The sequence below is a fragment of the Dicentrarchus labrax genome, unplaced genomic scaffold, assembly GCF_905237075.1.
Source record: "Dicentrarchus labrax unplaced genomic scaffold, dlabrax2021, whole genome shotgun sequence".
In the NCBI taxonomy this organism is placed as follows: Eukaryota; Metazoa; Chordata; class Actinopteri; family Moronidae; genus Dicentrarchus; species Dicentrarchus labrax.
Window position 1 is genome coordinate 6,462,102 of NW_026136708.1, and position 14,935 is coordinate 6,477,036.

The 14,935-nt window shown below is 38.8% G+C and overlaps 1 protein-coding gene and 1 pseudogene across 1 annotated transcript; both read left to right on the forward strand.

The window, feature by feature from the left end:
• The first annotated feature begins 659 nt into the window (after positions 1 to 659).
• Positions 660 to 10,715, forward strand: LOC127368067 (poly(A) polymerase type 3-like; annotated as a pseudogene).
• A 1,314-nt stretch (positions 10,716 to 12,029) lies between these two features.
• LOC127368068 (probable serine/threonine-protein kinase irlD) lies at positions 12,030 to 13,825 on the forward strand. The gene is made up of 4 exons (XM_051408505.1): positions 12,030 to 12,110; positions 12,379 to 12,675; positions 12,786 to 12,877; positions 13,464 to 13,825. Exons 1-4 carry the CDS (start codon positions 12,081 to 12,083, stop codon positions 13,474 to 13,476), a joined length of 432 nt encoding a protein of 143 aa, XP_051264465.1. The 5' UTR covers positions 12,030 to 12,080; the 3' UTR covers positions 13,477 to 13,825.
• The last annotated feature ends 1,110 nt before the right edge of the window (positions 13,826 to 14,935 follow it).

Consider the following 14,935-nt stretch of genomic DNA (forward strand, 5'->3'; position numbering starts at 1 on the left):
GTGGTGGGAGCGCACATTGACTGCTCTGGGATTTTCTGTGACAGGAACTGATTGACACCTAAGCCAATGTCTTCATCTGAGGAAAGAGCAGGGCTAGAGGGAGTGTGGTTTGGAAATGTGGTATAAGAGTTGGATGTATAATTCATATTTTGATGATGCAAGAAAGTATTATCTAGTATCATATGATCTCCCTCCACATTGCACTAGTTTTCATGATTCCCCCTTCAGATTGCCAATTGCAGCGTCAAAAGCAGCGCTCTGACTGACAGTTTGTCCTAACATAACTGTTAATATGTAATAATGGAATTATCAGTCGGCACTAGAATGGATCATTCATTGGGGTTGATGTTTGTGCTTATTCCTAGCAATGAATATACTCATTTATACTCATTTATGTTGTTACTTGTGTACTATTGTGATTTCATCATTTGTTATCTACCACATTTAGACGGCACTGAAGTATGAAAAATGGCTGCTTGCCTAGACTTCCTCTCTAGCAGCGTTGGGTCTTAATAGGTTGTCAGGGGAATGGGAGGAGAGATTGATTCTCCTGATGATTTCATTAGATGACATCAAAGCAGGGAAACTGCAACAGAGAGCGGGAATACATCTTTGGTGAATAGGAAATCATCTGTCAATTGGATGATACTGTAAGAACATCAGCAGTGACATGTAACCTTGTCAGTGGAGATGGAGTAATTATGATGTTTTTTCTCAATAGAGATGCTATGTTGGTGCATCGCATAAGGCTAAATTGCCACATTCATAGATAGCTAATATTTAGTGTATGATGCAGTAGGGAGGAAGGAACACAGTTAATTATGGATCCTCAGACCAACTGAGGAATCAATATATGTGAGTAGTTTTTGCAGTAATAGTATATCGGTGTAAATGCAAGAGGGATCAAGCCTGCAAGAGGAACTAAAATGTTACTCAGTTTTTGTGTAAGGAAATTTAAACTGTAATAATGCTGCAATTATTGTGCATATCTTTCTATTGTTTATTCGTGGGAGCGGTGTTTAAGAGCCAAGCCTTGGGCTGCTAGGCTGGAAGACGACTCCAAATTAATTCTAAGTTGTTTTGTGTCTGTAGACTATAGGCAATTGTTTGTTAACAGTCACCATACCAACTTTACAGTGATTATATGTTAGCCTAACAAGCTAGGCTACTTATCTCACTTGTTAACATTAGGCCGCTTGCTGAGTAATTTGCACTGCAGTGCTGTGTCCGACCTGCATTGTACTTAGTGTTAGCTGTTGTCCTTCGTAACTCCTATCATCATAACTGGGCTCCAGCTGTGGTGATAGACAGACTTTTGACATGCTTTCTAATGGACTGCATTTAATGCCTTTCTAGTCTTCCAAGCACTCAAAGTGCTTTACATTACATGTCCCATTCACCCATTCACACACTGGCAGAGGCTGCCATGCAAGGTGCCAAGTGCTCATCAGAAAGTTACATAATTCGTGTTCAGTATCTTTCTTGCCCAAGGACAATTTGATATGCAGAGGGAGGAGCCAGGGATCAAAACACCAACCTTCTCATTAGTAGCTAACATAGAATACTATGTATTACGTATATACTATGTATATGTATTATGGCAAAATATTGCAAGTTGTGGCAAGTGGAATCACATTACCTGACACAGATATCGCACCAATCAGATTATACTTGCATCATTGTCAGTCTGAACCAAAAATTCAGTGTGAAAGATAAATGGAACTTAACTGGAGCCCTTGGAGTCAGGTGCCTGGGACAGTCGTTAATCCAGCCTTGGTCATGAGCTATGTAGCTGTTGTAAAACAAGGGAGATACTGTTGTCAGGATTATCTGAGAGATTCTCATCAGAACTCACAAAGCCTTTTTGATTATTGGTGAAACGTCTTTAGACTGTACCTGTTGAGACCTGTTGAATGCTACATGTTGGATCATTATTGCATTCGGGTCTGCCGAGAACAAAAGCATAATCATTGCCAGCAGGTTTTAGAGATCACACCAAGAACATAACCCGTTTAATCATTTAAAGTTAGTATGATGTTCACATCAGAGTGAATTCCAGTTTGTATTAAAGCTCCTTGCAGTGTCTGTATCAATGAGAGCAGATCCTCCTTCCTTTTAACCCTGCTTCTGATCCTATTAAAGCTGGATCCTTATCACCTTCATCAGGTTTGGAATGGATGGGAGCTTAACTGCCTTTGTGCACATTGGCAAGAGCTGGCCAGACTGATGTTTCATTATTCCACACTCAAGGTTACAACCTTGAGGGGAAACGAGAGAGAAAGGCTTGAGAATTGATTAGGGAATCAAATCATCAGATGTTATCATCAGTGTCTTAATCATGAATGTCCCACCCATAGGAACACCGAGCTGCACGCCGCTGCCACCAGACACTGAACTATAACTCATGGCATCAGCAGAACCTCCAACTGTAGGTCTGTTAACAGACAGGGCTCAACCTTTGTGTGGCCCAACAGTGCCATCTAGGAGGTTGAAAGTAGGAGTAGGTTTCTGGACCTGTAGAGTTTTTGAGAGTCATGCACAAAATTTCCATCTCCACTAAAAAAACTAACCAGCCAGCACACACACAAACACATGCAAACAGTAGAGGAAGGAAGGGGCATGGTAATGCTGCCTAACAGGTGGAGTGCTATACAAACAAACCTCGAGAAACACAAGCAAAACATAGCAGGGAACGTGCTGAAAGGCACGTTTCCCTAGACCATATTTATGAAACAGGAAGAGAACAGGAAGTACAACCTGGAGAGGTCCTGGCTGTGACTCCAGGAAACTCTCCTATTGTTGTTGCTTTCTCTCACACCAGAGGTCTTCCCCCCCTCTCCATGTACCTGAAATATTAACACAAGCAGTCCTCTGCCCTGTAGGACGCTATAAAGTAAAAGGGAACCTAGGACATGATGCAGTACATTTGTTATATATGTGTGTGTAATAAATTCTTTTTATTTTAATAGAAGATTGAGCACTTTTCAGCTAGATGAGATGGAAGATCAGTTTACATAGCTTGATGGGTCTCAGATGAAAAATCTGATTGGCACAGGTTACAGTTTAAGACCAAAGCCATAGGCTCATTAATGACATGTTACATTTGTTTTATGTTAAGTTAAAACAGTCACATAATCAAGTCAAGTCAGTTTTATTCATATAGCCCAATATTACCAATACAATCTGATAAGGAACTGTCTTTCTGTAAGACACTCACATACACCAGTACGCGAAGGCTCGAATGAGTGAAAAGTCAAAGAGGCAGTGTCCCTTTACCCCTGTTTGAGAGTCACTCTAACACAGTTACACATTGTCCTGAGTTCTGGGGCAACAAACAGCTGGTGTGGTACGACAATGCGTCTCATCGTGTCCTTGGATGTTCCCTGAAGTCTCAACATCCTGCTGTTCACTTGGACATAGAGTGTAGAAACAGTTTGAAAAAGGCGTTTATGCACATAATAGCCTCTTGGACTGCTTGTGTAGGGTTTTATGTAGTGGTTCTTAAAAATTTCCATTACAGGCCTTTTGTAAGTTTTGCAAGTTTTGCGGCCACTGTAGTTTCTCCTACACGCTTGGAATGGGAGGGTGAGGCGAGGGAAGACAACAAAACAGAAGAGAGGAGTATGGCTCCCAGAGAACATTGAGCAACTTTAGGTGTCACCCAAATAGGTAGGACCTTAGCTACGCCACCTCCTCTCCACCGTGGAGACCTGGAAGAGGACAGAGAGACAAACAAACACAGAGGGAGAGAGATAGCATGCACACTAGGGAGAGAGTAAGAGAAGAGGAGAGGCTGAATCTCCTGTGGACGATGATCCTGATCTAAAAAGTCTCTCTCAGCACCAACAGCTAAGAGAGAGAGAGAGAAAGAGAGAGAGAGAGAGACACAGCTTGGTGGATTGTGGGAAAAAAAACCCTAACCCTAACCCATAAGCAACCAAAAGTTTGAGAAATGCAGTGGTTTGAATGAGGTTTATATGTTGATTTCTCGTCGACAGGACAAACATGGAGCATAAATACTAAGGTTGATAGATTGAGACTGAGAGGTAACAGATACAAGGCCTGAGGTATCGAAGGATGTCTGATATCAACAGGAAGATTATTCCTATTAAAGATAGTACAATAGGAAAAAGTCCAGCAGCCTGCTGATTTCTTTTTAACACTGGGGACAGACAGGTATGAAGGGGCAAGACCATTTCCAATTTTATAAATCACCAGAAGCACCTTAAAGTCTGGTCTGACATTGATAGGGAGCGTATGAAGTGAAGCTAAAATTGGTGTAATATGATCAAATTTTCTGGTTTTAGCTAAGAGTCTAGCTGGAGCAGTTTGAACCATTTGAAACTTTTCCAGACCAGACAGCACAAATTACAGTAATCGTGTCTGGATGAAACAAAGGCGTAAAATATGATCTCTGCATCTGTGTCTCAAGAGAGATTGTTTAAAAAATTGCAGGAACTAAGAGTAGCTGGGACTATTGTATTTAAATATTGTACGGATGATTCTGCAGGGGATGCAGATGAGGAAGTAATTTTGTATCTAATCTCATCTATTTTACTACAGAACAAAAAGAAATCGTAAGAAGTTATGGGTGAGCCACTGACAGACGGCAGAAGAATTCTCGGCTTGTGTTTAGTGTTGCTTATAAATGGTCTCATTTCTTGGAAATTGTAATTACAGTAATATTTTTTGTTTTTTGTGGCTCTCCCGCCTACCGTACATTACTGACAGACTTGTAAAACCTTCTTCTTTGGACTTGCTGTGGTGCATTTAATACAGGGTGAAATAACCTCCTTAGTTTGTCAGATAATCAACAAACCTTCCTCCTGCCTTAAAAATGAACTGAGGCAGATGGGACATCTTTTATACATATTTCATCTTTTTATATCATTAGACATCTCCAATCCCTTAAAAAAACATGTGTACACTTTAAATGATCTGGCACTTAGGTAATGCACAGTCAGATATTCTTTTTCTTTGAAGAAAGTTCATCAGTACACTTCAGAATATTAATAAGAGTAGTCCAAAGACAAATAGACTAATATTTTAGCATTAATGTATTTTACAAAAAACACAAGTAGATTCTACAGAGACCCTAATTATTTTTATCTTGTGCTAGAGTTAATAACTTGTATCTCTTTCCTGTCTTCTTTAGACAAAAAAAGCATCAAATATATAAAAACATTTCTGGTCATAATATCCATTACTCATATATATTTACACTATGGTTTTGAATTAATACATCTCAGACTAAATCAATCAAATCATCTAGTTATTTTGTATAGCACTTTTCATACAAGCAGAATGTAACACAAAGCGCTTTACACATTAAAACAATTAAAAATGATAATATGATTTACTAATATTAGTAAATAAATGCAATATTACTATTAGATAACCATATAGGCTACTATAAAATCACCTTATTGTTACACTATTTCTACAATCATCTCACAGCTCACTTATCTGTCTAATGTATATAATATGGGGTGATTTTAATAATATAACAATAAGGTTTTTATATGGTTATCTATGGGTATATTAAGAAAGATTGTGTGGAAATATAAAGCATCTATTCAGGGAAACGGCTATTATGACAAGTATTTCAAAGTATCCTTAGATATCTGAAAAAGAAAAAAGAGAAGACAGGAAATAAGGGGAGAGATAAAACACAGGTCATTGATATTAGTTATTAACCGAGGATAATCACACCATCTGAGGGGCTCCGTAAGAATGAGACAGAAACGTGTCACAGCTATGCATTTTCTTGAAAGAAACTGCGCCGATACACTTGAACGCAGCACCAAATATAGTTATAATATAATATATGTTATATGGTTCAGGGTCACGTGACATTCGTTTCTCCCCGCGTGCCGTCGCTCGCTGATTGGATTCGAGAAGTGACGCCAGACTGTGTGTGTGTGTGTGTGTGTGTGTGTGTGTGTGTGTGTGTGTGTGTGTGTGTGTGTGTGTGAAGGCGGTCAGTTTGTGTTTCACTGAGATATTTCTGAACCAATTCAAGCGACAAACTACAAAGTCTTGCTACCATGTCTTGGTAATTGTTCCTTTTCTTGCCTTTTCAAACATTTAGCTAATGTAAAACTGGTAAATCATCCGTACGGGGCATCTGCTATTCAAAGTCTGAATTAGCTTGCTAGTGTCTAACATCTTAGTTAGACACTATTTTATTTTGTTTTACTATTTATTTCTGATTTTCTTGCACAATTGGAGCCTCTAGTCACCTTATATTTACACCTTTTACTCAGGAGGAGTCTTTAAATTGCTGTGTGTGTGTGTGTGTGTGTGTGTGTGTATGTATACTTTTTGTGTCATCATGGCTGTTGCATTACTTGTGCATTAACATGCAAACGTCCCTTTACAGTCCAATTAAAAGTGAAGATCCACCAGCCCCACAGTCCCCTAAGTGTTATGGGATCACTGGTCCGATCAGTGAGGATCTGCCTGAAGAGGCTGATCTGATCCAGACCAAAGAACTGGTCCAAAGTCTCACATCGTATGATGTGTTTGAGGACAATTTAGAGCTTCGTCACAGGTAAGATACATCTTTTTTTCCATTTCATTATTTTCACATTGTAATGAGTACAGCTTGGACGGGTAGGACTACAAAACGCTTTGATTTTAAGGTGTTTTTGTGACTCTGGGTTGGTTATTACAGCAAAAAGAGTAATCAGTTCAACAACCACATCCTCAGTGAATGGAGTTAATGGAGGTGGTGGAGCACATGTGGAATGGACCACAGCTTTGCTTTGCTTCAGAGAAATGACAATATTTATAACGTGGTCTTTACATATTTAATTTGCAGAGAGGAGGTTCTTAAAAGACTGGAGGCACTCTATAAGGAGTGGCTGAAAGAAGTCTGTGTAAGGATGGTAAGACATCTTTTTTAAATCTATATTGCTGTTTCAAAAGTAATATGATACTGAAAACATGTTACTGAATACATTCAATTTTTTTAATTTTAGAACGTCCCTGAAGCGGTAACAGCCAAAGTGGGAGGAAAGATCTTCCCATTTGGCTCCTATCATCTGGGAGTCCACTCAAAAGGTAAGTGCATGTCAGGACTGTGGCAGCTTGTATTCACAGTAGCTCATGACTTAACTAATGTGGTTCATAATATCTGATCAATCTTTAGTCATTCACAGTAAGTCTGTACAGGGTGAAGATCGTGGTTCAGAGCATAACTACACATTGAAATGTAGATTTCCCTTTCATATGAATATGTTCTGCTTTGACAGGTGCTGACATTGATGCCCTTTGTGTCGGACCTGGATTTATAGAAAGGAAAGACTTCTTCACCTCCTTCTTTGAGAAGCTGAAAGCTCAGAAGGAGGTCAAAGATCTTCGGGTTAGCCATATAAGTGGTTCATTATGTATCATTCTATATTCATCATACAAGTCTGAAGACATTTTTCTCCCTAGTGCAAGTGACTGACCGTACTGTTTGTCTTTAGGCCATTGAAGAGGCTTTCGTCCCAGTCATCAAGATGTCCTTTGATGGGATTGAGGTAATAAGAGAAAACAGTATCGACTCTACTGTCTGCAGTTAATGTTTTGTTTGCATGTGCCTCAATCATGTTTCTTGTTGTCCTGTTCTTTTCTAGATTGACTTAGTCTTTGCGAAGTTGGCACAGAGGAGTGTTCCTGATAATATTGATCTTCTCAATGAAAATTTGTTGACGAACATAGATAAATTCTGCATCAGGAGCCTCAATGGTAAGCATCAGATTAAAGAACACAACTGCAGTATTAGTACCTGACAGGTGTTTTTTGTGATGTATAACTGTACTATTTTGTCTATTTGCTGTGACTTTAAATATGAATCTTTTACTTATTCTGTTTTTTACAGGCTACAGAGTCACTGAGGAGATCCTCCGTCTTGTGCCAAATATTTACAACTTCAGGCTGGCTTTGAGAGCCATCAAGATGTGGGCCAAACGTGAGTGGAACACATATAACCAGTTGAGCTTGCCCATCACTAGAGACTGTGAACAGGCTTTAAATGTAAAACATGTGCACTATATGATGCTCTTTAAAACTCCCACAGGGAATTAAACATTAGCGTCCAGAGCATGTATGTTACTTTTTGCTAGAAATCACATAACACAGTACTTTTAATAGGCGTAAATTAGAGTTTAGGGAACACTACAACTGTCAGAAGTTGTATCTCAATTTAATATTCACCATGGAGTTAAGTATTGTGTCTTTATTATGTAGGGAGTAGTGGAAGAGTGGGATTTCAGACACAGCTGTTGTTCTTTTTTCTTTACATTGATATATTATAACACTTAATTAAAACTCAATTCACAGTGGGCTAAAGCAAGTTAGAGCAGGCCATTGATAACATTAGGTAACTGTGTGAACTTGAGACCTTAATCGTTTTTCTAATCCTCTCATTTCTCATTATTTACTACAGGGCGTAACATTTACTCCAATATGCTGGGCTTCTTGGGCGGTGTGTCATGGGCCATACTGGTAGCCGAAACTGTCAGGTGTACCCGAATGCGACAGCGTCCACCCTGGTGATAAAGTTCTTCAAGGTCTACTCCATGTGGTGAGTTGTCTCATTTCTGATGTCCCTGAATTGGGTTTACTTAAACATCACTGAGAGCCACTGTAGTCAGAGTCATTGAATTGGGTAAACAGACTGCCCATTTGAGCTTACTCTCGATGTAGAGACGACATATTTACTAAACAGTATGCACTGAGAACTGAGATGTTTTAATAATATTCCATTCTGAAAATGCTGCTGCATGTGATTTTTTTCTAAAAGCTGCAAATGAGGATCAGTTGATCTGAAAATCTTGTGTTTTGTGTCAGGGAGTGGCCAATCCCAATCCGCTTGAGGAGAGTTGATGACCTCCACCTCAACCTTCCGTTTTGGGATCCCAGGGTAAGGCCTCGGCAGGATTTTTATTAGGATTTGAGGCTACAAATATAGAATCATGTTAGTCAAGCACAGGTAAGCTGAAAATGTTGTGTTCTTCTGTATTTCCAGTTTAATCTAAGTGACCGCTACCACCTGATGCCCATCATCACCCCATCATACCCACAGCAGAACACGAGCTTCAACGTGTCTCCCTCCACCATAGCCGTCATAACGGAGGAGATTGAACGCGGTATGTAGTCACTCAGCTGATAACCACCAAATGCTCACAGTGCTACCGGCATCGTGGGTCAATTAACTTAACTAACAAAGTTGATTTAACGCAAGCTCAGAACCTGGTTGCTCTAATGTGAAATCAGTCAGTCAGAAACACAATTTATCCAAACTATGTTGAACTCCTAACTTCAGGAATACCACAAGGATTCCATTCTGTTAATAAAGTTGGGATTTTTTTTTACTCAGACTTGAACAATCTTTCCCTTCCTCATTCACAGGCCATGCCATCACTGAAGAAATTCAGCAGAAAAAAGTGGACTGGTCAAAATTGTTTGAAACACCAGACTTTGTTGAGAAGTACAAGTATGTATTACACTGCTCAAAGATGAAAATGTGGATTGCCATATACAAAATATACACGTTTATTATTTTAAACCTATACCTCTGTTTTCCTGATAAAAGTGTAAAACTTCTGCCATAATGCCTTAACCTGTTAAGGACCCAATTATATGTGTTTGAATATATATATATATATATATAATGCCAGATACCACCTAATTGTAAAAATGACAATAAATAGCAATAGAAATACCTGTTTCAACAAAAAGATGAGTTGATTTTTTCATGAATGTTTAACTATATCAATGAATAAAGTCATGCTAATATCATTGCATATATATTTGGTATTATTTTAAAAAATTAAAAATGTCATTATCTCCAGAAAACCAAAATAAAAACGGCCTTTTTTATTTCATTGTGCCTCAGAAGAAGGCAGAGCTTTACATTTGATGTTTTTTTTATTTTCATGATGAACATAAGTGTGTAGTAAACCGTATGAAAATTCTCTGATTCCTGTACTCCCGTGCCATAATTTATTAGTTAAGTTTGTCCATTTTGTCCTATTTATGTACTGTGCTGGTGTCTTACTCTGAATTATGCACACTTGAATTTATGTGTTTTTACACATACACATTGTGCTTTATAGTGTGTGAATTAATATTTAAGTTTATTTTGTCATTTTTGCTTGACGTAAGCTACTTAAAGCAGACTCTTTGCACATAATGTAACTGATGTTTTGTTGTGTAAATGACCATGTTTTGTACCAAACATGAATTCTCGATGCCTATTGTGTAATTTATGTGTTCTTTCTATTTGTTGTTATTATTATTGCTGCTGTTATTATTTTATTGTGTGACTGACAAAATTTGCACTTGTTTATAATTGTTGAATGCCAGTTTTTGGTGCACACTGGGTTTTGTTCTTTGCTATTATTAACTGGAAATGTAACTGAAGGTTTGTTCAAATGATTTATGAAGTAGAGCACCATCTGTTTGTTGAACCTTTAGACCCTCAACAGGAAGTATTGGACTTAAATTTGTACCTAAATGTACAATCAGCTGAATGCTGATTGTTTTATGTATGCGTAGAGCAGGTTTTGCTGTTTGAAATTAATTCAAAATATGGACTGAAGCTTGTAATTCAAGAATTTGAATGTTGGAGGTTTTTAAGTGTTTTTTTTTTTAAGCTGTCCATATGTGCTGCTTAAATGTCTTGTTTTGTGGAGCAGTTTGAATAAATCTGTAATGTGTTCTGATCTCTCTGTTTTATTTTGCCCAATTTATACTGAAAATCTGCTTTTATTACACAACTATTTAACAAGGTCAGAACAGGCAGTATTCTTGATATGATGATGATGAGTTATCAGCTTGAGGAAGAAGTGCTCGAGATAGTGAGCAGTTGTGCGCAGCGTCTGTTGTGCTTTTAACGGTGTTGTTGAGATTTAACATGAAATACAATAAATACAGATTCATTAAAGGAGCCACATTTAAAACAGTCAACATCTTTAAAAAAAGATTGGCTATATTTAAATTAAAATTAAATATTGATCAGAAATGACAACTACGACTATTGGTACAACAGAAATATAGTTAATAAAGTACGATTCCAGCCTGTAAACAAAGGAACAATGCTGTGATATTGTTTTGTCTCTTATGTTTCAAGGCATTACATTCTGCTGAAAGCATCTTCAGCTAACACACAGCAGCATCTTGAATGGTGAGTACACAGAGCAAAGAGAAGTAAAACCAGAACAAAAGTAAACATTGTAGACAATCCTATATTGTCGGGTGAGAACACTTGTTATGATGGCTGTGGTTCTCTGTGAGAAAAGAGTTTTAATATTTTATTTCCACCTACTGTAGTGCTTCCCTCTTTCTGAAAATTGTGTTTTGCTCTCGTCGTCAGGGTTGGCCTGGTGGAATCCAAAATCAGACTCCTGGTGGGAGCTCTGGAGAGAAATGTGCACATTTCCCTGGCCCACGTGAATCAACAGTCCTTCACTGCATCCACGATGGGCAATAACGGGTAAAGACGCGTGATGTTATGGTTATATTTGAATTGTGGAAGGAAGTGAATATTGTTCATTTTTATACATTACCCTTTTCTATTCACTCATTACTATGTTTTGCTCTTATGCTATATATTTGTTATATTATATTTCAGTTTGCAGTTAAAAGTATTAAAAACTTTACTGTTTCAGAGAGGGAATGAGCACAACGTGGCTGATTGGTCTTCGATTTAATACGGAGCAGTGTAAAAACACAAAGATAGACCTGACCTCCGACCTCCAGTCCCTCAGTGACACTGGTATGTTTTTTTTCTTTTTTAAATTCACAACAAATGGCAATGTTGTGAGACATTATAAATCATACTTTTATTTTGTGCTGTTGCAGTCTACAGCCTGGCTAAGAGCTGTAAGATCTACGAGGAGGGGATGACCATATCAGCCACATATGGAAAGAGGAAAAATCTGAAGTGGGAGGCCCCTGATGGCAAACACAGAAAGATTTACAGTCCAAAACCAGAGCCCGCAGTGAGCGGCCAAATCTCTGTGATTCAGACACTTCCTGTCAGCGCAGGCCGACCAGCCACAAAAAGAAAAGGCTTGTCGGACTTTGAGATGCCAGCTAAGAGGCTCAAAGCTGACAAGGTATTTCCAAACCATTCCATGCTTTGATGATGAGAAAATGTATTAAATAGTTTCTTATGTGATTCTAATTATTCTTAAATGTTTCAGTCTTTGTGCTAAGCTAAGCTAACGCACACAGAGCACACAGAGTCAATCTTCTTACCTAACCCTTTGCAAGAAAGTTAATAAACTTATTTCCTATTCCTCTAATAGTCCTAGTACTTGAGACCGAGACCAAGCCCTTGCTAAAATTGTTACAATGAAATAACATTGGTTTTATTCTGTGTAGGAATCTGTGGCTGTGACAAACAAATCCTTGGTTCAGGTGTCTACGCCCATCCAACACGCTCCACCCGCCACAGTTCCACGGGCCACAAAACGACAACTCTCACCTCTTTCAGAAACTTCAACATCAAAGACGTTAAAAGTCAGTGAGGTACCAACTTCAGAGACTAAAGGCCCCTGCTCTGACGTGTACTCCAGTGGTGTCTCGCTCAGTCCGTCTCTCAGCGAGACCTCACAAAGCACTAAGAGACCCAGAACTCCTGAGCCTGAGACGCCAAGCAAAAAGTTCAAACATGACCTGGTATGGTAAACTATCTTCGAAGGTGTTCTGTAAAGTTGATCTACACTATTAACCCTAACCTGATCTTCATATTGTGTGACTGACCTCACTGTCTGTTCCTTCCCTCTCAGACTCCGCCCCCTGTCGAGCTCTCGGACTTGCCTCCTGGGCCCACCAAGCCTGTGACAACTGTGAAACGTGCCATCAAGTTTCAGCTTCTCAGGTACAGCACAGTCTTAAGAATAGAGACTTCTGAGTTTCCTCTAGCTGCACACACTTCTCCTCTTTCCTACATTGTCAAGTCCCACATATGACAGACATCCTCACACACAATGTTCATGCTGAGCTTCATGGAAGGCCTATTGTAAGTAGATAAGAGCTGGATGAATGCCATATCTTTTCACCACAAGAGGGCAATGAAGCCTTTCTGCTCTCCTCTTCCTCAGCTGTAGCGAGGGAATGGGTACACAGACATACTGGTCAATGCTAGAGTCTTCATAGAAAAAAAGGGATGATTGCTAATTAATTGCTGGCATTTTTCACCTCAGTGTGTTGATTTACAGCTCACATAATAGCAGTGAGCTGCTGATTAATACCTTTGTGATGCATTTGTGAGGATGAGCCATTATTTTGTGATTTAAAAAGTAGTACATTTACATGTATGAGCCTGACACCCCAATATATTCCTTCATCACTCCTTTGCACTGTATAGACATTGTGGTAAATCATGACTTTCTATTTACCATTTTACCTGCTACTCCATTAACCTGTGAGTCTTACAACCATATTCCTTTGTGTATCTCTCACAGCAAGCGTAATTGACTAGTTGATGAGGCTGAACATCATACCGTCACCTTCTCGCTCCAAGAGGAAAAACTCCATCCTCCATCACCAGCTATTCTGTTTAGTTTTCTTATATTTTTTGCTTGCTTAAGGGAACTCATATGTCCTATGACGATGTTCCCTCACAGCAGGTGTAACTGTTGGTTAATGAGCCTGGGGATTACTTTCTCACTCCCAACTAAGAAGAGAAACTCTGTCCCCCTTCACCAGCCAGCCATTTTTTTGTCTTTATTTTTTGCTTATTGTGGTTTTGTATTGCTTGTGGTGGGTTTCCTCCGGGTACTCCGGTTTCTCCCAGTAACAAAAAAGAAATGATTGTAAATAGAGTATTTAAATAAATCTGTACCACTATGAATATCCTGTTGTTGTGTGTTGCAATATTTAAACTGGTTGATTTGAGAAGGGAGAGGAGAGGATGTCATTCTCTTGAGTGAATGCATCCACCTTTTAAATGAAACTTCAACAGTATGATAGTTCAGGGGTTGGCATATTTCCAGGGTTGCCAGTGCTGGGTAATGTCAGTAATGTGATTAAGTTGTTTTGGTGCCATTCAACAAAACAAAGATACTTTCAGTGCCACTACAACATTGCATGTGACATTCAATGAATAACCAATGAATAAAAGCAACGTAAAAAGAAAACAGCTGATAGCAGCTAATCAAGGTATTGTGCTTCCCGATTGTGTCAACCCCTTCTCAGGAAGAGGTAAGAAAACATGACACGGATGTCAGTCTGTCAATATTGACCAATGTAATAGAGTCACGCCTTAAAGAAGAGAACGAGAACAAACAGAAACAAACAAGACTGTGACATGACGACGATTTGTAAAATGTGACCCCAATTCAGTAAAAGATCCTCACTGGTGTGGAAGAACTTCTCATATGACTTAAAAATCACACTTTTCAGGATGGTAAGAGGAGTGTTTATGTTTTAAGTTCACAAAATGAAAAAAAGGATGGTGATAAAAGCCTAAAATGGAGATACAGTAACAGGAAAAGTATTATTACCACAACAGTTTGACCCAGTGTGCAGATGTAAATGTTCCCTAAGTCCTCAAATTGAAAGACTGTCAGCTTGAATTATAATAATGATCAAACTGTGAAACCAGAAGTATCAAAAATGCCTTACTTGGAGGGTTGATTGGAAGTAAGGGCCAGGTGGCGTATAGCAGTGGTTCCTTGAGGAGGTTCAAAGGGGGCCCCCGTGAAAAATGGGGAATACCAGTACTTTATTTTCACTATTATTTTGCTGGCAAAAAGCCCCATGAGAGAATGTATAAGAATGACTATTTTCTTCATAGGTTTAACACCATTCACTGTTAATCTGTCACCAGAAAGGTTGAGAACCACTGGTATATCTCAATGTGGTATCCACTTCCCAGGACAAAACAATATATACATGATGTAGATGGCCTCAAATTAATTAAATGTAACATCTC

Coding starts and splice junctions, on each gene's coding strand:
- LOC127368068 (XM_051408505.1), top strand. CDS start 12,081: ATGCCAGCTAAGAGGCTCAAAGCTGACAAG. Junction 12,111..12,378: donor AGAGGCTCAAAGCTGACAAG/GTATTTCCAAAC, acceptor TATTCTGTGTAG/GAATCTGTGGCTGTGACAAA. Junction 12,676..12,785: donor AAAAGTTCAAACATGACCTG/GTATGGTAAACT, acceptor CTTCCCTCTCAG/ACTCCGCCCCCTGTCGAGCT.